The following is a 23,543-nucleotide window of genomic DNA, read 5'->3' as shown; positions in this document are numbered from 1 at the left end:
AAATGGATGCTCGAATCAAGCACCCTATACACCTTGGATGCCGTTGATTCCCGTGAAGGTCCCCTCGGATCGGTCGTCCAGTGGCCGGAGATGGCCCGGCGCGGCCGTTGGTACAATTTCCCACCTCGGCGCTCGTTACTCATAGCACAACTCTTTATTTTTTAAGAAAGCAATTTCAAGCTTAAAAATCATGTGCTTACGTAAATAATTTTTTTATTAATATAGATTTTATTTGATAGATCTCATGGAGATCTAATACGATGCAAAAAAAATTAATATTTTTTTTATTTATATTATTTTTAAATTTAAAAATGTGAAATAAAATTTTATTTGAATTTTATAGAATGAACCTTCTTATGTTTTGACAGGGAAGTTTCAAAATAGAGTAAGTATTTACATTTTTTAAGAGGTTCGTTGAAACGGGCGGCTTAGAGGGTGTTCCAACTAAAGTTCTTTTTTTAAATTTTTTTTTTAAATTTTTAAACTCAAATATAATGAAAATAAAAAATAATTTTTTGATTTTTCTTGCATCGTATAAAAAATTTCAATGAAATCTATCAAACAAGATTCATATTGATAAAAAAATTATTTACGTAAACACATAATTTTTGAATTTGAAATTACCTTACTTTTTCCAAAACCTTATTTTTCTTTAGTTGTAAGACCACCTTAGTCTCACGCGGCGCAGTGGTATACTCACAGGACCCTTCTGTCCCGCCAAACGCAATCACTCGTTCCCTCTCGCATGGCTTACCCCAGCTGCTCTCAAATCCCTCTAATAACTTCCACCTCCTTCCCCAAGGTACACTCCCTACCACAATCCCGTCTCTCTCCAATCTTTCATTTTCCTACGCCAAAACTCTGATTTCTATACATTCGTATCAGAATTCCGCGCTATCAGGCGCAACCCAAGTTCCCTCAAAAGGGTTTTACCCATATAGGGTTTCGATCCATCCGCCTGCGAATTCCAGAGCTCCCCAAACACCCATTGCCGCTGCAATGCAAGAAGACAAGGGCTTGATTGTGGAAACCTCGGATGGTAAATCTAAGTTGAGAATCCCACATGTTCTGAGCGTTGCTGGGTCTGATTCCGGAGCGGGGGCCGGAATTCAAGCCGATCTCAAGGCGTGCGCCGCCCGCGGAGTGTACTGTTCCACAGTGATCACTGCCGTTACCGCGCAGAACACCGTTGGAGTTCAGGTCTAATGGTTTTGAACTCAGAGTTGGAAAATTGTAGTATTTCGTGTTGAAGGTAGTTTTTGTGTTCAAAAGTTGTAATTTTTTTCTGCAGGGTGTGAACATTGTGCCAGAAGATTTTGTTGCTGAGCAATTAAAATCTGTACTGTCCGACATGCACGTAGATGTTGTAAGTCTGTATTAATGATTGTCAAGTGTGTTGGCTCAGATATATTGTTTAGTTTTGTTTGATTTGTGTTATCGTAAGCCTTTCAGCATTTTTGCAACTTGCTTATCATACTTGTATGCGTGTGTAGTTGTATTTTGTGTTTGTATCTATTTGCTGAACGTGGTGAGAAATTTAAGGTCTCTTGAATCGATTTCTCACTAAAATGAAATTGAAACAAAAGCTATGTAACGCAAGTGCATTTCGCATGGCAAGTGGTTTGTAAATTTGCACTCCCTATTTCTCGTTGTGGTCGCATCAATTATAGTCGGTAGCTAGGTCATTATCCTCCCGTAGGTCACTCCGCACCCACACTCAATCCTTGCTCTTGTGAAGATTAGTAACTGTTTCTGAAAGATTTTCTCATGCTCATGCACACACATACCATGTGACTTAGGTTGGTGGTGGTATTTTGCTGCCTTCATCTCTGTGAAGGGGAGAAGTGGAGAGGAGAGGACTAATGTATGAGGCCCCCACATTTCCCAGGGCTTGGGCCCAATGTAAAGTAAAGCTTTGTTTTTCTCATTGCCTAACAAATTTAAGTAATAATTCATGTAAGGATTTGCTCAGATAATCATAACCTTTCAAAGAGTACCTGCAAGCTGCAGGACAGTGTGGCAGACAACATTCTTGCTCTTGGAGCGGTCAAGAATTGTGGACCACTTGCTTCGTTAAATGAAAAAGGAAATTGGACCACTTTCCTTGTTAGAAGTATTAAATGAACCTGGGTCAGCATAAACACATCAGATTGAGTTGAGATATGTCTATCTATGGCAGATAAGTTAGGTTCACGAGATTGATTGCTAGCAAGATATAACCTCAAAGGCTTAAACTTTGCTAATGCAACTATTGTTATAATTGTTAGCTCGGAGGAAAGCTGGAAACTGCTCCCAAACTCATTCCTTCTCCCTGTATTTCAAAAAATGTCACTGCATTACTTGAAAAAATTGGGTTAAGTTAAGTTTTGGATAAACTGTTTGTGTTTCTTTGATTTCACCATCCATTTTTAAAATTTTTGGCTCCTTGAAATGAATCTTGTGATATTGGTTCAAAATATATCTATTGTAATGTTATATTGGAATCGTATTAGGTAAAAACAGGCATGCTTCCCTCCCTCGGCATAGTCAAGGTTTTTCATCACAGTCTTAAGCAGTTCCCAGTTCGAGGTAGGCCACAATACTATTTTCCTGGTTGCAATTGTAGTATCTTACTATCTTTTGGGTTGACTAAGTTGAACCTTTGAAGGCAGCTTTGGTAGTTGACCCTGTCATGGTATCTACAAGTGGCGATGTACTAGCTGGTCCTTCGATTCTGGCTGGATTTCGGTATGCTTTTATACTGAAGTACTTTTACTGTGATTTGCGTAATGGTTAGGTAGTTTTTTTGCGTACTTTAAAAAATAAGTGCTTCGTTGTGTATGTTTCTGAATATGAAAAGCAGACATGTATTCTCTCCATTGTGCAGGATACTAAATTTTTAGAATGCACAATCACCTTGACATCCAGTTTGATTAGCAGAAAGTAGTTACTGTATTCATGGAGGCACAACTACAATTGCAATGATGCACTTTCAGATATATTAGCATTGACAGAATAAAGACTTTACAAGTGACCATCTTGCTTGGAAACAGGTTGACGGTAGATATATGATGGGTTTGTCTAGGTCTATCTTTTTGTAAGAGATGAACTAACTGGAAGCATAAGAAGATGGCCTTTTGAAATTCAGACTTCCCTAGTAGGAAGCATTGGTGTGATATATCTTTTGGACCCACAGCAAGATGGTGTACATATTCGTGCCACTTGCATACTAAGAAAGCGGAAACACTTGTGAGGAGATATCGTATCCACACTGAATTATCACAGTCATCGGATGCTCCTTGATGGAAGATAAGTTTCGATCACTTAGATGTATATGACCACATGCGAAGTTTGGAAAAAAAGAAAGAACAAGGATCGAAGAATAAAAGGAAAGTGATTTAATTCTCTTCAGTCTTTGTAACTCTAGGAATTCTAAATACCAAAACTTCAGGCGTGGGGCCTTATTCTACCAGTGGACTGTCTGCATGGGCTTTTGGAAAAAGATTTCCAAGTTCTTAGGATATTTTGGTTCACACGTTTTTTTCTAGAACATAGAATCTGAAAACAGGATAAAGTTTAATTATATTTGTAATGTGACAAATGAAGCAGTGTTCACTATATCTACAGATAAATATACTTTCATTTATCGTTGATGTGTCTCATGTGACTTGTGTCCTGATTTTTTCAAATGGACTCCTGCTTGCACGATGCATGTGATGAATACCTCATGTAGGAGACAATGTGGGAAATCAAAGGGTAGAGAGAGTGATAATTGAGGAGATACATAGACACCTCTCAGTTAAGTTTGTGTTTGAGTACCGATTCGTTTGGATTTTGGATTTTTGGTGCTAGCATAACATACAATTATAGATGGTGAAAAGTGACATGAAGAGAAATATGCTTTTGGTGTGGTAACATTCATTCTCCTCCATCATTTTTGACATTTTGTAGACCATTTAGAAAGCCAACTACAAAGCAGCTTTTTATACAGGCTACTAATGCCTAAAAGAGCTCTACATTCGATCTTATGCAGTTCCTTTATCCACTCTTTGGTTGTCTTATGTTTTACGGTTATGCTTTAGTTTTTTGTTCATCAGCAAAATTCGCCCTCTTTTAGGTGTAGCAAAGGTACAAGTTGCAACTGCTTCATTGCACTGTTGGTCCCAAGCCATGGTCCACTTTGCTTGTTGTACGCTCCTTGCCTTGCGACGAATTACCATAGGGTTATCAGAGTTAACATTAATGAGACCATTTCACCTTGAAGTGTCCCACCTATCCCTGCCTGATGAATTGCTGCCTGGGTTCACCTTGACAAGAAGAAGAGCAATTTACGTATTTTTTGGTCGAGGAGCAGAATTTTGTTTCAGTAAACTCATAGGCAAAGCCCATCTTAAAAAGTCCAAGGGCCTACCCTAAAGTTTGTATTGTGGTCTGTGGATAAATCTTTCATTGAAGGCTAATTATGCAAACATCATATCAGCCAACCTTTCCTATAATCGGGCTGGTGACAGGGTGCAAGGATTTGCACCTTTCTGATATATTTTCTGGTTTTTATTACTTTGTGTTCTTGTGAGGAATCCTATCTCATGTTTTGCTTTTTTTGGTTTCTGAATGCAGGGAGGATCTTCTGCCCATGGCTGACATTGTTACCCCAAATTTAAAAGAAGCAGCTGCTTTACTTGGTGGTGTTCAGTTGGCAACAGTTGACAACATGCGTTCTGCTGCAAAAGCTATTCATGATATGGGTCCGCGGTTAGTGCTTGGAAAATGCATTTGAAATTGTTACGCCCAACTATTGGATTGTTGTAGAAGAATGTGGTCATTCTTATTCTTTTTTCGATGTTGTTACGTTTATTCCATTTTAACAAAATCATCCACAATTTTCAGTTTAAAAACACTTGCATTGACTATAGGTAATTATTCCAAAAATCTTAGCAGTCAACACAAATTTTTTTTTGATTCGGCTAGTCAACACAATGTTATTGGCCCAGTCTACAAAACTACTTGTCTTATCCGCTTTAAACAAAAGAAAGGGGACACACTTGTCATTTTAGTAATAATTGATGCACAAATCCGTCCAACAGAAACTTGCCTTCATCGAATAAGAACATCCCAGCATTTATGGTCTCCCTCGAAAGCTTCCCAATCTCAGCAGTTGAAATTTGCACAGAGATTTGTGTTCCATAGAGTTGGTGGTGGTAGTCTTTTTAGACATTTAGTGCCCTCTTTGTGGGCCTGCTTAGCAGCATAGCCACCTTAGGGGTAAGATCAATGGTTTCACTCATTACGCAACGTGGGACAAGTACATAAACTTTGTACCTTTTTCTCATCTCATCCATCTTGACCCAAGCGCTAGGAGTCTTGAACTTGAGGCCTCACTCTACTCTCCTGCAGGGTCAGTGGGTCACACATCCTCATTTACACCTGCCCTACAATTTTGGGGTATCAGCTCTGGTACCAAGCTGTAAGCCTGTAATGCCCAGCCCCAAACAATAGCAATATCATTTGCTTTGGGTTGGGCGCACACGACTGTGAAACACGTTGCCAGGAAGGGATTTAACAATATAAGCCAAGTGCTTGCACTCATCAAGCAATGGGGGCTAGTCCAGCTGTCCAGGGACATAATTTCTTACCTTCACATCGTCTTATCTTGGCCCCTTTCCTTAGGAGTCTTGGTTTTTTTATATGGGTCACCACAAATTGAACCTATCTCCAAGTTAATGCATTAAAACTCAAAGAATGTAGGCTAGTTGAGATGGCTGAAAAGAGTGCATAACTTTGCATTCCTTGGATATTTGGTAATTAGAAACATTCCCACTGGAATCTAGCCTTTCGTAAGTTGCATACAGTATCGGTCGTTCTGCTACTGGTTGCACTTTGTGTTGTAACTGTGCACATAAGCCTTTAAAGACCAAAAGGAGTAGCAGAATTTACAGCTTTAGTATATCTAATTGTTCAGTTTTAGGGTAATCATAATAGGGAGAAAACCCATTAGGGTTAATTTCATTCAACGTAAAATATATATATACAAGCTGTATAATAATTGCACTACGGTCCTAGATACTTAAACTAATTACATGATAAGACACATAATTGCACTAGATACAAATAGATCCATCATCTAACACTCCCCCTCAAGTTGGTGCGAAGATATCAATCAAGCCCAACTTGAACACAATAGGATGAAAACTCTTGCTACCCAGCCCTTTTGTGAATATATCGACTAACTAATCTCCAGATCTCACAAACGGCATACATATCAAACCCTCGTTCAACTTTTCCTTGATGAAGTGTCTATCAATCTCTATGTGCTTCGTTCTGTCATACTGAACGGGATTATGAGCAATGTTAATGACAGCTTTATTGTCGCAATAAAGTTTCATCGGAACACTATCAGCAAACCCCAAATCAAGTAACAAAGTTTGGAGCCACAAGAGCTCACAAACACCATTAGCCATAGCTCAATATTCAGCTTCTGCGCTAGACCCGGCGACTACCAATTGCTTCTTACTTCGCCAGGTAATTAGATTACCCCCAAGGAAAGTGCAATAGCCAGAAGTAGAGCGCCTATCATCCACAGAACCAGCCCAGTTAGCATCAGTGAATGCCTCCAATCGCAAATGGCCATGATTAGAGAACAAAATTCCTTTTCCTGGAGCTGATTTTAGATACCTCAAAATACGATAAACTGCATCTAGATGTGAAGTATGAGGATCATGCATAAACTGACTAACAACACCTACTGCATAAGTAATATCTGGTCGAGTGTGGGCCAAGTATATTAGTCGACCCACAAGTCGCTGATACCTCTCTTTATCAGTACGCTCCCCCACATCTCCACTAAGATGATGATTCGCCTCAATAGGAAAATCTGCAGGTCTACAGCCCAACATGCCTGTTTCTTCCAAAAAATCAAGTATATACTTGCGTTGGGAAATAAAGATACCTCTATCAGACCTCACTACTTCCATTCCAAAGAAGTATCTCAATGATCCCAAGTCCTTAATCTCGAACTCTTGAGCTAGACGAGACTTAAGGTTATGAATCTCACTCACATCATTGCCTGTCATTATTATGTCATCAACATAAACAATAAGGACAGCAATCTTACCATTACTTCGCCGGATAAACATCGTATGATCTGCATGGCTCTGCTTGTAACCAAAACTCAGCATAGCCTTAGAAAACCTGCCAAACCAGGCTCTAGGTGGCTGCTTCAGCCCATAAAGTGCCTTCTTTAATCTACACACATTTCCTTCACTTGCAGGAGAAGAGAAACCTGGTGGAATATCCATATAAACTTCATCCTCTAAATCACCATGGAGAAATGCATTTTTCACATCAAATTGTTGAAGAGGCCAATTCAAGTGGGCAGCACACGAGAGGAGAGCTCGCACAGAATTCATCTTCGCTACCGGAGCAAACGTCTCCTCATAGTCAATACCATAAGTTTGAGTAAAACCTCTGGCAACAAGCTTTGCTTTGTATCTCTCAACTGTACCATCAGCCTTTTGCTTAATAGTGAACACCCACTTGCAGCCCACTAGTTTCTTCCCTCCTGGAAGTGACACTAGATCCCAGGTGCCATTCTTTTTCAAAGCTGTCATCTTTTCTACCATAGCTCCTTTCCACTTAGGTATCTTGAATGCATCCTGCCAATTCTGTGGAATAGATATAGAGGAAAGAGAAGAGACAAATGCATGGTACGAAGGAGACAAACGGCCATAAGAAACAAACTGTGAAATAGGATGTTGAGTACAAGATCTAACACCTTTTCGAATAGCAATAGGAAGATTGTCAGGATCCATAGGAGGAGGTTCAATAAGAGAAGAATCATTACCAGAAGAGTCAGCTGAGGAATCTGGAACTGGATTGGGTGATTGTGATTGACAAGGTGGTAATGTACATGAAGACTTTCCATTTTTCCGTCTAGCATACCTCTGTAAGCCAGCTCCCTGCAGTCGTTGTCGTGCAGGTAGTTGTTCCTCAATGTCACCACCAATATCATGTGTTTCCCTTTCAACAAATACTGGTTCCTCTCCAGTGTTTTCCTTCACTATGATCATAGAAAAATCTCTCCCCCTCACTATGATTATAAAGGTAAACATCTCTTTCTCCTGTTGATGCTCCCCCTGAAGAGATGGTTTGGAGGGAGAATAAAAAACCTTTGTTTCCCAAAAGGTAACATCCATAGAGACAAACATCTTCCTTGAATAAGGATCGTAACACTTATAGCCTTTTTGGGTAGGAGAGTACCCAACAAAAATACACTTATGGGCTTTATGTCCTAGCTTGCCCTCAGAAGGTTTTGGGGCATGAACAAAACACACACAACCAAACACCCTAGGTGGAAGAGTCGTAACTCGACAACTGCTTGGCAGGCACTCAATGGGTGTTTTAAAATTAAGGACACTGGATGGCATACGGTTGATAAGATATTTAGCAATTAAAATAGCTTCTCCCCATAAGTATTTGGGAACATTCATAGTGAACAAAAGAGATCGAGCGACCTCAGCAAGATGACGATTTTTACGCTCAGCGACTCCATTTTGTTGTGGAGTGTCAACGCAAGTCGTCTGAAAAATAATACCATTATCATCTAGATATGTCCGAAAAATCTTATCAATATACTCAGTCCCATTATCACTCCGAAGAATTTTAATGTGTATCAAATTGAGTGCACACCATCTTATGAAAAGATTTGAAACAGGAAAATACTTCATTTTTTGACTGGAGTAAGTACACCCATGTGGCACGAGAATAACAATCAATAAAAGTAACAAACCATCGATAGCCCTTTAAAGAAGTAACAGGAGAAGGACCCAAACATCAGAATGGATAACCATAAATGGAGAATCACTTCGTTTATTAATAGGTGCATAAAAAGAGCGTTTATGTTTTCCAAACTCACAGGCTTCACAAAAAAACTGATCCCTGGGACAATGTTTAACTAAAGTAGGAAAAAGTTTCTTTAATATCCCAAAAGAGGGATGACCCAATCTACGGTGCCACCGATGTAACAAAGAAAGAGTGGAACTCATATCTGCCCGTAGAGCTTGTCCACATGATAAAGATGGCTGAGATGGATGAGGTGCATGCTCCAGATAATAGATACCACCATGTTCTTTACCACTGCCAATTACCTTCCCCGTTTCCAGTTCCTGAAAGATACAGTGAGTAGGAAAAAATGTCACAAAACAGTTTGCAGAATGGGTAAAACTACTAACTGAAAGAAGGTTAGTGGCAAAGTTTGAAATATGGAGGATTGAAGAGAGAGAGAGAGAGAGAGAGAGAGAGGGAGAATAGCGAACGGAACCTTTCCCTGAAATAGCAGAGAACGATCCATCGGCAATTCGAACTTTATCCTTACCAGAACAAGCGGAATAAGAATAAAAAAACAGAAGAACAACCTACCAGAATCGATAATTCAAGGAATACTAGAGGAGGCAGTAAATGCCCTAGCTGGAATACCTGAATGAGCAAAATAGGATGCAGTAGAAGCTGCTGTGGAAGTAGGAGCTATAGTAGAGGAAGAATCAGCCTGAGCCATAAGACGCCTGAGAGCTTGCATCTCCCCCTGAGAGAAACCGCCAACAGAATCAGAAGGTGACTGAACTCCTGTACTGAACCCAGAATCAGACAAGGTAGCAAACTCTGAAACATGTGCCTGAGCCTGAGAACGCCGAGGACCACGACCTCAACCTCCACGTCCACTGCCTCGCCCATGAGAAGGACGACCATGTAACTTCCAACGGAAATCCTTGGTATGTCCAGTGTTGTGGCAATAATCACACTGGAGTGACATACGGTCTATGGTCCCACTGGTAGTACCAAATTGAGACTTTCCACTGCCAGACCCAAACTATCCCTGCGGAATAGCAACCAATGCAGAACGATCAGAAGTAGGAGCTTGTAACATAGCACCCCTTCTGCTCTCCTCCTGTTGAACAATGGCATAGGCCTCTCCCAAAGATGGAAATGGAACATGACCCAACACCGGCACTCTAATTGGATCATACTCCACATCAAGATCAGCAAGAAAGTCATACACACGCTCTTTCTCTATTTTTTTTTAACCAAGTACCAGCATCAACGGAACAGACTGCTTGAAACCCCTGATAATAATCAAATTCTTGTCAGGCCCCACTGAGATCAGCAAAGTAAACAGCAACAGATCGATTGTGTAGATCCATAGTACGAAGTCGCTTTCGCAACTCAAAACACTGAGCATCATTGCCCTGCTGAGAATAAGTCTGTTTGGCAATAGTCCAAATCTGATATGGAGTGTTAAGAAGCAAGAAAGGACTACGAATATCAGCCTTCATAGAATTAAACAACCAAGTCATGGCTAAAGATCGACGAGACTTAAACGTCTTGAGTTCAACATCAGTAGTAGGCTCAGTAACAGGGCCTCTAATGAACTCAGACATCCCTTTAGCTTCAATGGCTAATGTAAAAGTACGAGACCAAAGTAAATAATTTGTGCCATCCAGTTTGATGGGACAAATATCCAGTGGAGAGTTATCCAAAGTCCCTACACGACTCAACTCATCATTGCCGCTAGCGGAAGCCTGTTTTTTCTCTTCTGACATCTTGAAAGCAGAACAATAATGCCAAATAAACAATAAACAATGTTCCTAGCAACTTTAGAACTCCAAAAATAATAAATAAAGGTTCCAAAAACCCTAGAACCTCAAAAAAAATCAATTGAATACCTTCGGATCTGACTGAAACAGTGTTGAAAAAGAAAAAAAATAGATTTGATCGGCAAGAACAGATCTGATCGACGGCGACGGCAAGCCCCGATTGATCGAAGTACTGTTCACGAAGCACTGTTCACGCGAGTACTGTTCACGAAACACTGTTCACGAGAATACTGTTCATGACCACTGTTCACGCAGCGACGAGAAGAACGTCGTAGGTCACCAGGTTCTATCGCTTTGATACCATGTTCAGTTTTAGGGTAATCATAATAGGGAGAAAACCCATTAGGGTTAATTTCATTCAACGTAAAATATATATATACAAGCTGTATAATAATTGCACTACGGTCCTAGATACTTAAACTAATTACATGATAAGACACATAATTACACTAGATACAAATAGATCCATCATCTAACACTAATAGATCAGAGGACATGGTAAAAAACTCAAGATTGTAATAGGTTTACTGTTTGTTTTCAGAAATGTACTCATCAAAGGAGGTGACCTTGCTGCTTCATTTGATGCTGTTGATATTTTCTTTGATGGTAAGCCTGATGTATGTAGGATTCTGGATTCTAATTGTGTGGATCAATAGAGTGTGTTTTGTTAATGTGATTTCGTGATTTGATGTTGTAGGAGAGAATTTCTATGAGTTGTGTTCACCACGGATAACCACGCGGAATACTCATGGAACTGGCTGTACTTTGGCTTCATGTATAGCAGCTGAGCTTGCAAAAGGTTCCTCAATGCTATCTGCTGTTAGGGTAAGCATTTATATCACTATATCATCTTTGTGGAACCTAAACAAAACCGTTGACTGATTTGTGAAAAAAGAAGAAGCTGCAATTGAATGAAAAGGTTCATCGAGTTATGGTTCTGATATCTTGTTGCTTGTTTGGTGAATCTTTTTCCCCAGCTGAATCTCTCCGTGATGTGTCTTTATCTGATTCCTTGTAGGTAGCCAAACGCTATGTTGAAACTGTCTTGGATTACAGCAAGGACATTGCCATTGGAAATGGACTTCAGGGTCCTTTTGACCATCTGCTCAAGCTTAAGAGTGATGTCCGCAACTCATGTAGACCAAGGCCTTTTGACCCAGATGATCTTTTCTTGTATGCTGTCACTGATTCAGGGATGAACAAAAAGTGGGGTCGTTCGATTAGGGATGCTGTCAAAGCTGCTATAGAAGGAGGTGCCACCATTATCCAGCTGAGGTTGTAGCTCTTGAAGTGCATTTGTTATTATTTTTTGTTCTTTGAATCCGGTGGTTCTTTGCATGTCATGATTTGTAGATAGAATAAAAGATCTAAAAACACTTTAAGGCTGTGTTAGATCCTTTTAACTCTTTCATTTCCTTTTTTTTCCCCAAATCCTTGATCCGATTGCAGCCTCTATATCTGTCAAAAATGATGTAAAATCTTGTGACAACATGCGCCTGAAGTTTAGATGCTCTGCCTATGTAAATTGCATCTAATATGGATTAGTTTAGTATACATGCGACGAGGTTTCACAGAGTACCTAGTGAAGAAAAAAAGCTGAGGCCTTTTATTGTGTACCGTTGCATTTGAGGTTGTCCCTTCCTTGTGAATTGTCTGAGAAACCGTTCATAGTACATTGGTACTACATTTTTTATATCATTGACAATCTTCATTTTGTTGTTGAAGGGAAAAGGATGCTGAAACGCGTGATTTTCTCGAATCAGCCAGAGCGTGCGTCGAAATTTGCAGGTTCCATGGCATCCCTCTCCTGATAAACGACAGGATTGACATCGCCCTAGCTTGCAACGCTGATGGCGTGCACGTTGGCCAGTCCGACATGCCTCCAAAAGTTGCTCGCGCTCTTCTTGGGCCCGAAAAGATCATCGGCTTATCATGCAAGACACCGGAACAAGCTCATCTAGCATGGATCGACGGTGCTGATTACATCGGTTGCGGCGGCGTGTTTCCGACCAATACAAAAGAGAACAACATTACTGTTGGGTTAGGAGGGTTAAAAGACGTATGCGTGTCTTCCAGGTTACCGGTGGTTGCAATAGGCGGCATTGGAGCTTCTAATGCACGGTCTGTGATGGAAATTGGCGTACCGACTCTGAAAGGTGTCGCGGTTGTTTCTGCTCTTTTTGATAGGGAATCGGTTTTGGTCGAGACGCGTAAACTGCATGCACTGCTGAAGGAGACAGCCTTATCTATGAAATGATAAAAATGCTTGAGATAAGAACTCAGATCATGCATGATTTCAAACAATTTGTACGAATTGTTACTAGGTCTGGGAGAGTTGATTTTCTCAAAAAAAAAAATTAAGTAGAATAATATTTGAGGGATTACCGTTTTGGGTTTTCAATTACGTTGTACAATTGTTAGGATTACTGTTTGGAAATAGACTTCAACCAGGGGAACCAATTCAGAAACGTTTATGAGGCGTTTCTTAAGGAACTCTGAGTGGAATTTAACGCTTTGTTTGGAACTTAGAAAAAGCAAAGGAAAATAATTGAGGAGGAAAGTGCAAGGAAAATTATACTGTGCTCAATGCTTTATTTTGCTATTTTCTTCTCTCTTGTTTCTCCAAGAATCGAACAATATACCAAGGGGGGTTGTGGCAGTGATTCATCGACTTGTCTAGGTGGGGCTTAGTGCTACCACATCAAGATCGTAGGGTCAAGTTTTTCTCGATGGCGATTTGTCCTCAGGATCACTTTACCTCACATAAACACGTGGAAAAAAATTGTTTGAAAGTACGTTTCTCAGGTCTTAATGTGCAATGATATTATGAAAAGGGTTCTAATTTACTTCTGGAGGTGGTGTGTGGCATTTTGTGTTCTTCTTAACCCTATTCTTTGAGGGATTTTTTATTTTTTATTTCCAAACGATAGGATGTTAATATGTTTACTAGATAATTTAGATTACAACGAGAGATATCGATGCAGTTCCATCAGCTCGAATCCAGAACATTCCAGCACCTAAGTACGGGTATACGAACAACTAAGCTAGAAGCCCCGGTCATTCTTGGAGGTTCGTGGAGACGTTTTCATTTAGCAATATTATTTTCCTACGACACTTTCGTTTTTATATTTCTCTTATCTGCTCCTGAGGTCGTAAAACCAACCAAACTATCTAACCTCGACTACTTAATAAAAACTCAATCGGACTTCTTCTTTTTTTTTTCTTTTTCTTTTTCTTTTTTATGGTAAAAGTCAAGCTTTAACGCATTTTCGATGGTCGATAATTTTCTGATATTCGTTGAAACTCTAGGATGTAAGCCTTGTTTGAAATCATTAATCGCTATGAATGATGAATAAGTCAGCAGGCTTGACTCCATCCATCTAAATTTCCAAACTAAAATTTTGATTGACTCGACTCCTCACCTACCATATTAACTTTACACATATTCCATACCATCAATCATGATGCATGGTAGCAGTGGCGGACACGAGGGGAGGGGAGGGGTGCTGCAAGATGCCCGACCCCTGCACAATTTCAAATATCGCATGTATTAATCTATTTCTTCAAGTTAATTTGGATTTATTTTTTATTTTTTTATTTTTTTTGGAATTGGCCTACGCAACCATTCCTATATGTGTAGGATTTTTTTAAAAATAAAATTTTAAGTTATTAATCATTTTTAGGTTGCGTGTATAAACTTAAATGGCGGGCGTCCATGCTCGTACACGCAATTTCGTCTCTCCCTCAAACCTCACAAGTAGTGATAAATAGTAGTACTTGTGAAAAATATTGGTTATCATCAATACAAAAATACATGTGATTTGGACTCTTTAGAGCATGTTCCGCTAAGCAAAAGGCCAAATAAGTTGGTTTTGTCCTTATTTGAATTTTTTCGCGTTTGTTAGTTTTACGCCAAACTTTTGTGGATTATAAATTCCGACGAGATGAATCAGAAAAGTATATTTTTTTTACTTTTACCCAAATATTTTGGAAAATTACTTTTTTCAGAAAAAAAAATTCAAAAAAATTGGCTTCTTTTTCGACTTAAAATTGCATATTTCTAAAAATATTTTGGTAAAAGCCATATTTTTCGGATTTTTCGATTCCTCTTGTCGAGACGAATCAATAATCCAAATCAATACTCGATTAAATTCATAAAAGTTAAGAACGAAAAAAATTTAAATAAGAACAAAAAGTACTAATAAAAGTTAAGCGAAACGGAGCCTGCTTTACTAGTCACAAAGAGAGGTTAGAGTGTGAAAGAGACATGAAAGCATGAGGAATCCATCTTAAATTTTGCTTGCTTGCTACTTGTGTTTCCACTTAGTTAGGGAGTGGTACTGGCGGGGGGAGGGATCCAATGACAGTGACCCAATTATATAATTGCCCCTACAAATTTGCAACTCTCACATGGATGTCCTACTGCTACAGGGTCATTCAAGTCAAGTAGTGCCAATTAAACAAATGCATCATCAATTTGGTTCCCATGTGCTGCTGGTCCAAGTCAATTCAGTTTTCTTGATCAATCCAAATCAATACTCTCTGAATCAATGGAAATTCCAATACCAGACAATATTTATTGATTTTTCAGATCATGGGATAGGGATATGGGCTTGGGAAAAAACAGTTAAAAATGTTATGGGTATGTCAGTCTTTCTCATTGCTGTTCATCCCCATAAACCGACTAAATTCATAATCCAAACAAAAAATAATAATCATAAATATTGTGTAACACACCGACTTGTACAAGTTGCTGCTTTTGGTCAACATTAGTCATCAATCCGGAAAATTTTAAAATACCCCCCCAAACTTTACTATAAATTTCAATTAGACTCTCATCCTTTTAAAAAATCAATTTTACTCACAACGTTATCTTCCGTTAATCAAAACGCCCCCTTCCGTCCGAATGACGGATTTCGTTAAAAGGCTCGTAAAATAGCATTTCGATCGAATTTCTATAATCCGAGCCGCTCAATGTGATCAAAACGTGATTTTAAGGGTACCCACCAAAAATCAGCAAAAAAAAAAAAGATCGAGAAGGGCTTCATTTGAACAATTTTTTATTGAACAGTTCAATAAAAAATTGCTCAAATCAAGCTCTTCCGGATAATTTTTTTTGCTGATTTCTCGTGAATATCTTTAAAATCACGTTCTAATCACATTGAGCGGCTCGGATAATTCAAATTCTATTGAAAAAGGGGAGGTGCAGACCGAAGCAAAATCCGGATGTCCGGACTTGAACAAAATCCGGATCGCTCCGCACCTCCCCTTTCCCCAATCGAATTTTGATGATCCGAGCCGCTCAATGTGATTAGAATGTGATTTTAATGATACCCACTTGAAATTAGCAAAAAAAATGATCGGGAAGAGCTTGATTTGAGCAGTTTTTTATTGAACTATTCAATAAAAAAATTGTTCAGATGAAGCCATTTCCGGTCATTTTTTTCTCTGATTTCTCATGGGTGCACTTAAAATAACGTTTTGAACACATTTAGCTACTCAGATCATCAAAATTCGATAGGAAAAGGGGAGGTACAGACCAAAGCATAATCTGGACATCCTAACTTGAACCAAATTTGGATCGGTCCGCACCTCTCATTTTCCGATCGAATTTTGATGATCCGAGCCGTTCAATGCATTCAGAACGTGATTTTAAGAGTAACTATGAGAAATCAACAACAAAAAAATCGTGAAGGGCTTGATTTGAACAGTTTTTTATTGAACTATTCAATTAAAAACTGTTCAAATGAAGTCCTTCCCGGTCATTTCTTTTGCTGATTTCTCGCAGGTATTTTTAAAATCATATTTTGAACACATTAAGTGGCTCGGATCATTGAAATTCGATCAGGACGCTATTTAACGGAGTCTTTAACAAAATCCGTTAGTCATTCGGACGGAAGAGGGCGTTTTGATTAACGGAATATAACGTTGGGAGTAAAATTAATTTTTTTAAAAGGTTGAGAGTCTAATTGAAATTTAGAGCAAAGGTTGGGGGTATTTTGAAATTTTTCCTCCCCATAAACCGACTAAAATTCATAATCCAAACAAAAAAAAAAAAAAAATCATAAAAAATGTGTAGCACACGCAACTGGTACAAGTTGCTGCTTTTGGTCGACATTAGTCATCAATCCGGACCCCACACGTGGAAAAATTAGGAGGAGACCTGTCAAGGGTCCGTCTTCATAATAATCTAAATCGTCCAATTTGTAAGACTGCTGAGAGCTTCGAGAAGTATGGATGGTTATGCGATGAATTTGATTTTTCGCTGGATTAAGGTTCTCAAAGAGTTTTATAAGTGAACTGTTTAGATTATGAAAACGGACCTTGCAGGAGCCCGTGCACAGGTCAACTGCACCATGCAGTAACCCAACTGCTGAGAAACCTTCTCCAATAATTATTAGGTGGTCTTGGACACCGTCACGTGGTGCCGAACCTCAACGAAATCCATGTGGGATCGAGGACTAAGTATATAAATTAAACATGAATTTGTGTTGGAGACGGAGGTTAGGGCTTGGGCAGAACCACTGAATAATTACTTCGACACATGGCTCCTCTGGTCTTTAATTTCATGATGGTTTCATTGCCGACCTAATTACTGACAGCAATTGGATCATGTCCAGGTGTTGGTTTAGTGCTAAACGTTGTGACACATCGAGATTTATTTTCTCTTTAAGGTCTTTGGTTCAAAATTAAAAATACTATACCTCCGTCCTAATGTATTTGTCCCGGTTCTATTCTAATCGGATTAAAAAATTAGTTATATATTTAAATCTGTAATGAAATTTATATTCAATATGAATCTTATTTGATGAATCTCGATTGGAATATATTTCTTTAAGAGCTAAAACTTCATGAAAAACTTGAATCTCGTTTAGGAAGTACAAAGGCCACCTATCCTCTCAAATTCTACGAATGCTTGTGGAGTTAGTCCATACAGTGCTTTGAATGGGCTCTTACTCGCCGACAACAAAATTGCTCTCACAAATATTAGTCGAGGTGCGCGTAATATGCTTGGACATCCTGAAATTTTATATAAGCAAACAGTGATTGAGTCTACACTGGTGTTTCTTGATTTAATGTTTTAAAAAAAAATTAATTTAATGATTTTGTGTAAATGTAGGGAATACTGGAAAGGAATAACTAATAGAGAAACTTTTCATTAGTGAAAGATTCTTGTTCAAAAGTGAGCAATAAATTGGTACAGGTATAATATTATATATCTATCATTGTATTTCCAAACTGGCTCCCTCACTCCCTTATCAAAAAAGTAAAGATCTGATGCATTGTTAATGATTCATATTTGTAGTACAAGCCATTTTTTTTACTTAGTTTTTTTTTTTTTAATGTATCAGATTGTACTACTATTATTCTCCTTTGATTACGTTCTATAGCTATCGATATAGCCATTGTTCATTCACATCTCCAATTTAGTGACACTTTCGCCATTCATCGAAGTCCAAGACTATACCTGGATTCTTTTTTGTCACATGGTAGGATGTTAGTTTGTTAGATTACTGCTACAAAACTCCGCAGGCAACAGCCTTTCAACGCACTCCTAACTTCAACGCTAACGTATTTCAGTATAGTCAAGGACGGAGGGACATATTAGAAATGGGGTTACCCGACCCCACGAGTTAAATTTTTTCATATACGATAAGCTTCATTTGTCATGATATTTTACATATTTAACCCCGCATATATTAAAACTTTACTGAAAGAAAAACAACCGAGGTGTACCTCTATTTAGTTTGGCCCAACTACCTACATATCCTGGCTCCGCCCCTAAGTATACTCATCAATCTGTTTCGTCAAGAAGGGCAAGAAGGGCAAGGGTAAACAACAATGGGGAAAAGAGAAACTGTTATTTCCAAATGGGAGAAGTTGGCGACAAAAGGCTATTTTATGCATTGTCAAAAAACCAAATTGCATTGATTATAAAATTCACCTCAAGTAGCATTATTAAATTCATCTTTCTTTGTTTTGTTTTTTTAGAAACAGTGAAAGTGCAAGTATGATACCTCGTTACCTCCATTAGGATTGTTTCTTTTGTTTGCAAAGAACCAGAACCCACAAGGAAGCTTCCCATAAGCCAAAATGTCAAGGAAAGTATATCCTCTCTAATTTGCTTATGCTGAAAACCACTTCCCCCACCTGGTCCACCTTTACAGACGATTTTCCTCCACTTTTTAGTCCTTTCACAACTCAACCCAACACAGAGAAGACATCCAGGCTTGAATTGGTTGTGCATATATTCAAATATAATGTTGGCACATGATTGAATAGCACCAGTCAAGGCCCAAGAGGCTTTGGTACAACGGCGTCAGAGGTGCATTGTCAAAAGGTCAAGAGTTCAACTCATTTTTCAAGATATTAATCTAACCATTCTAACAATACTGACTTTTGCCGATTAAAAAAAAAATGATTAATAGTACCCCACTTCAGAAGAAAAGGTATACAACAAGCCAAGAACTAAAAAAATGTATAAATTTTTAGTTATAGTGCCACTCTGAAGTAGACATCCATACACAAGGAGAAAAACCTCCCTAACTAAAATCCACATTCTTTGCTCACATCGTAATCCAAATTCAACACAGCACACATGACATTCACACTCAGTCAAGATCCACAAACTTTGGCTTTAAACCATTATAAATTTACATGCATATTATTAAAGCCCATATTCTAAGCAAGTGTATTGACTTTACACAACCATGGAAAGCAGAGAATTCAATCCTGTCAAGTGAGATGAAACTCTCCACTTGCATGTACCTCCTTAACTCTCTTATCGTATTCATCTTCGTCGTCGTCGTCTTCCTCGGCTTCTTCTGCCTCTTCTTCCTCCTTTCCTTCATCTTCTTCCCCTCCCCAGCCAAAACCTCCAATTGAGCGGGAGACTGGAGGAGGAGTTCTAGCCTCTTCAACAATTTTCATGATGTCCTCCACTGTTTGGAGGGAAAAGCTAGGATTTTCTTTCCTGTAATAGATGGCTTGAGCTGGTTCAGTTAGTTCCCTTGGCAAGTTCTTCAGGAACCATGGATGGCTTTTGATTTCCTTAATAGTGATCCTCTGCAAAACAAGCATGGTTTAGAAGTATGCAATAACCCACTGGAGCTGAAACACTAAAAAAATGCAGAGCTGATTTACAGAGGGATGAGAGTATAAACGAGGGTCACGTTTGAATTCGCAAACAATCACAGGAGCAGGATGTCATTTTGCAGGTGGAGGAAATGCTCATCCTCATCTTGTTACAAAACCCATTGAGCGAAACCACCTAGAAAGAGAAACAACTATGGACCTCGTAACCTCACACTGTCTAATTTAATGCACTAATGGTACAGTGTAAAATCTAGGTTTTGGTTGCTGCATGAAACACTGGCCCTCCAATTCAAAAAGAAAAAAGAGTTGTACTAAGAACTATACTTCTTCCAGTCTATCGTATTCGCTAGAGTTGTAGAAAACAAATTATGATATAGCCGAACTGCAAATGTATTCTATAGACAGCACAAAATAAAGGAGCAATGCCCATCACCCCAGTCCATGGAAACAGCTTAAAGCTGCATGAAATTCATGGATGAAGGCACTGACAAGATAACCACAGGCTTCACGTCTATATTGAAAACAGCCCATCTTAGTTGGACCACAGGTTTGCAGGTGACAGCAACATCAGGCCTAGTTATCCCTGAAGACTTATATGCACTCCAATTATAGTTCAATGCAGAACCTAATAATGTGCCTAGAAAACCTTTTCTTGCCTGTAAATTGCAATGCAGGTAATAGCAATGATTATGACCTCTGAGGCTATTACAATTCAACTAATGTCTGTGGGATAGAGACACAAAAAAGAGAGAGATCAAAATGCACTTGCTTTTAATTGGAATATGGAAGCTATGGAATAGACATATCAATGCAAACATGGTTGGGGCCATCCATATCTTGACAAACCAAGTTATTGATTGAGCTTCAATAAACAAACATACATACCCGGGCTGAATTAGCGACAAATATACGAGACAGGAGATGTCTACAATCTTGAGAAATATGGACATAGTCGGGGATCTTGTAATTGACAGCCATTATTCTCTGGAGAGAACGACATAAAACTTATGAGATACGAAATCACCACGTGACAAGGAACAACATACCAAAGGACAGGAAGCTTACTTGGATAGTCTTTCTGAAGTTCTTGGGGTCTTCTTGATCTTCAAAAGGATATGCTCCCACCAGCATTACATATAGAGTCACCCCACATGACCATACATCCGCTAACTGCACAAAAACAAAGCAAAATATTCATATCCTCTACTAAGAACACTTCTTTTCTACACCAACAAACGAGAATACAGAACATGGTGTAAGTGTTCCTCTTAGTCCCAAGCAAAGGAGGGCTATGCTATAAACATCTCCAAGGAATTTTGCCCAGATGTTTTTTTTTTTCAGAAAGCCAAAAGATTGGTTACAACACGGAGAGTTCTGCTAAAACATACTAAATCACCGACTGTATTCAGTCCTGATTTCTGACAAAATTACCTCAGTAGTTGCCAAGTTATCCGCACGGATACGGTTAAACTAATAGAATACAGTTAATCGTCCATGGCTGGTAAGCGGCGTAAGCCTTGTATGGAAAATGGTGGCTGCAGCAATCATAAGAAATTACCTTGCCATCATATTCTCTCCTAGAAAGAACCTCCGGAGCGATATATGCAGGAGTGCCAACAGTTGATTTGGGTCTCGAATGCAGTAGAGATGACTACACAGAAGTATAACAACAATCAGTCGATTTACGCAAATCAAACTGATCGTTCTCAATTTAGTAATTAACCTTGGAGTAACCAAAATCACAAATTTTCAGCCGTGGTGCAGGGCTTCCATCCAACAGCGTGTTTTCGAGCTTCAAATCTCTGTGGCATATTTGCTGCACAATGGAAAACAATCATATGCTACGTTGCCGGACAAAAAGCTACACATGCAATCCTAGTTTTAAGTGAATAACCAAAATTTCTCTTACCATGGAGTGACAGTAGCTGACTCCGGAAATAAGCTGCTGGAAGAAGTACCTAGCCTGAAATTTCAGAAAGCAAGAACATATCAAAGCACATTACCAAAAAGTAAAATTAACAATAAAATTGCCCAAGGAATCTACTGGGATTCTGGATCTGGCTAAAAAACCTCATCTTCGCTGAATCTTCCGGCACTGCAGATTCGCTCGAATAGCTCCCCACCCGCCGCATACTCCATGACAATAGCAAGATGGGTTGGAGTCAAAACCAACTGTGTGCACAAACCCAAATAACAAAACAGATGAATAATTCTATCTTGCACTGACATATGATGTAGATTATCTGAAATCCGAGAGGGAACACGAATACTAGCCTCTTTGAATCGGATTATATTAGGATGACGGAGCGATCTGTGGTTTATGATCTCCCTTGCCACATTCTCATCAATCTGCAGCCACACACACACAAGTAAAAAACAGAATGAAGCTCAAATGGCACAAAGCAACATGTAAGGCCATCTGCACACCTTGCTTAATTCTTTCACAAGATTTGCCTACAAACAATGTTTAGTTAAAAGCTTCATTTAACATGAAGCACCCCAATCCCTGCTTTATTTCTCAACAAATCTTTTTGAAATTACCCAACAAAAACCCAATTCCAATCCCTACTCCATAATTATATTCTCCAAATTTCGCAAAAAAGGTGACAAAAACAAATTTGTTTTATTTTGATTTTAAAAACGACAATAACAAATTCTCCTCTGATTTGGTACAAATTTGATGTAATCAAATTCAAGTTTCATCAAAGATCCAAATCCAACAATTAAAACTCTGCAAAAATTAGCTAATTCCTTTAAAATCTGTGATCTTTGAGTGCATGCGTGGCTTGTAATAACTACAGCGAGCGATAACAAAACAAAACCTAAAGAATAAAAAAAATAAAAAAACTGAAGAGTGAAGAGTGAGATCTGTAATTACTGTGATCAATATGCCAACCAATTACATTACATACGAACCTTGAGGCCTCTTTCGATGTACTTCATGGCAACAAGCTCTTTGGTCTCCTTATTCCTCATAAGCCTCGCCACTCCGAAATTCCCAGACCCTATATCCTTCACAAGCTCGTACTTCTCCATTCCTGTACCCAAACAAAAATAAAAACCCTAAATTTAGCTTCCAAGTTTACAAAATTGAGCTTCAATTCACAGATAATAATTGAGATTCAATTCACACCTTGGAGCTTCAGCCGTACCACGAGGAACAGGAACGAATACTATACCGGTCTTGACAGTGGAATCGTTAAGGGATGCGTTTGAAAGCTACGGGTTTTGTTGAGATGTCCGAAAAGGGGGCAGAGTTTGTGGAGTTTGGAAAAAAAGTTGAGGAGGGTTATGAGGGCATTGAGGTGATTTTGGAGAGATTTGTTTCGAAGGAAAGTTACGAATGTGAGAGGATACAAAGAAAAGGGTGATTGAGAGAGAGAGAGAGAGAGAGAGAGAGAGAGAGAATGAAATCACACACGCTTGAGTTCTGTACAGGATAAGTGAAGATTGAGGAAAGGAGTTTATAGTGTTTCTTATTGCAATAAAAAAATAAAATATAAAAGTGCAGATATGGTATCCTGTCACCTCCACGATAAAGTAGTGTCCCGCCTGTCTCTCACACCACATCATTCATTACATATAAAGACCCTACCGAACTTGCGTCGAGACCGAAACAAATACTCCACCTCGTTATCTATGTTGAGTGTTAGGAGTAGTTTTGTCCCGATAAAAAAGCTGCGGAAACTTGAGCCTTGTCGAACCAAATCCGAGTTCGTTTAACCAACCCTATATTCTGTATTTTCAATCCAAATCACCTAATTGATAGATGAGTTTAGTATATATTATTTCACCGAAGCTGGGAAAGGGAACAGGGAAATC

At 38.9% G+C, this 23,543-nt stretch overlaps 3 protein-coding genes across 3 annotated transcripts in view; 1 reads left to right on the top strand and 2 right to left on the bottom strand.

The window, feature by feature from the left end:
• The window catches only part of LOC131308783 (uncharacterized), a 51,178-nt gene that overhangs the window by 22,191 nt on the left and 5,444 nt on the right, over nt 1-23,543 (bottom strand). The window lies entirely within an intron of this gene.
• LOC131308778 (thiamine biosynthetic bifunctional enzyme TH1, chloroplastic) lies at nt 663-13,135 on the top strand. The gene is made up of 10 exons (XM_058335795.1): nt 663-802; nt 886-1,200; nt 1,292-1,366; nt 2,493-2,568; nt 2,652-2,727; nt 4,597-4,731; nt 11,167-11,231; nt 11,323-11,450; nt 11,644-11,900; nt 12,351-13,135. Exons 1-10 carry the CDS (start codon nt 746-748, stop codon nt 12,880-12,882), a joined length of 1,716 nt encoding a protein of 571 aa, XP_058191778.1. The 5' UTR covers nt 663-745; the 3' UTR covers nt 12,883-13,135.
• LOC131308781 (serine/threonine-protein kinase SRK2A) lies at nt 19,201-23,184 on the bottom strand. The gene is made up of 10 exons (XM_058335797.1): nt 22,855-23,184; nt 22,638-22,759; nt 21,996-22,070; nt 21,792-21,893; nt 21,631-21,684; nt 21,445-21,537; nt 21,280-21,372; nt 20,787-20,891; nt 20,607-20,705; nt 19,201-19,691 (listed from the first exon to the last, which is right to left on the bottom strand). The coding sequence occupies exons 2-10, from the start codon at nt 22,755-22,757 to the stop codon at nt 19,362-19,364; spliced, it is 1,071 nt and encodes a 356-aa protein (XP_058191780.1). The 5' UTR covers nt 22,758-22,759; nt 22,855-23,184; the 3' UTR covers nt 19,201-19,361.

This window comes from Rhododendron vialii, chromosome 11a, assembly GCF_030253575.1.
Source record: "Rhododendron vialii isolate Sample 1 chromosome 11a, ASM3025357v1".
NCBI classification, from domain to species: Eukaryota; Viridiplantae; Streptophyta; class Magnoliopsida; order Ericales; family Ericaceae; genus Rhododendron; species Rhododendron vialii.
Note: the sequence above shows the minus strand (reverse complement) of the source record. Positions and strands in the feature narration are given on the sequence as shown.

Excerpts from the sequence above, each read along its gene's own strand:
- LOC131308781 (XM_058335797.1), bottom strand. The coding sequence starts at position 22,757 with ATGGAGAAGTACGAGCTTGTGAAGGATATAGGGTCTGGGAATTTCGGA. Across the intron at positions 21,538-21,630 it reads TCAGCTACTGTCACTCCATG|CAAATATGCCACAGAGATTT; the intron begins GTAAGAGAAATT and ends TCCATTGTGCAG. Across the intron at positions 21,373-21,444 it reads GTGATTTTGGTTACTCCAAG|TCATCTCTACTGCATTCGAG; the intron begins GTTAATTACTAA and ends ACTTCTGTGTAG.
- LOC131308778 (XM_058335795.1), top strand. The coding sequence starts at position 746 with ATGGCTTACCCCAGCTGCTCTCAAATCCCTCTAATAACTTCCACCTCC. Across the intron at positions 1,201-1,291 it reads AGAACACCGTTGGAGTTCAG|GGTGTGAACATTGTGCCAGA; the intron begins GTCTAATGGTTT and ends TTTTTTCTGCAG. Across the intron at positions 1,367-2,492 it reads CCGACATGCACGTAGATGTT|GTAAAAACAGGCATGCTTCC; the intron begins GTAAGTCTGTAT and ends GAATCGTATTAG.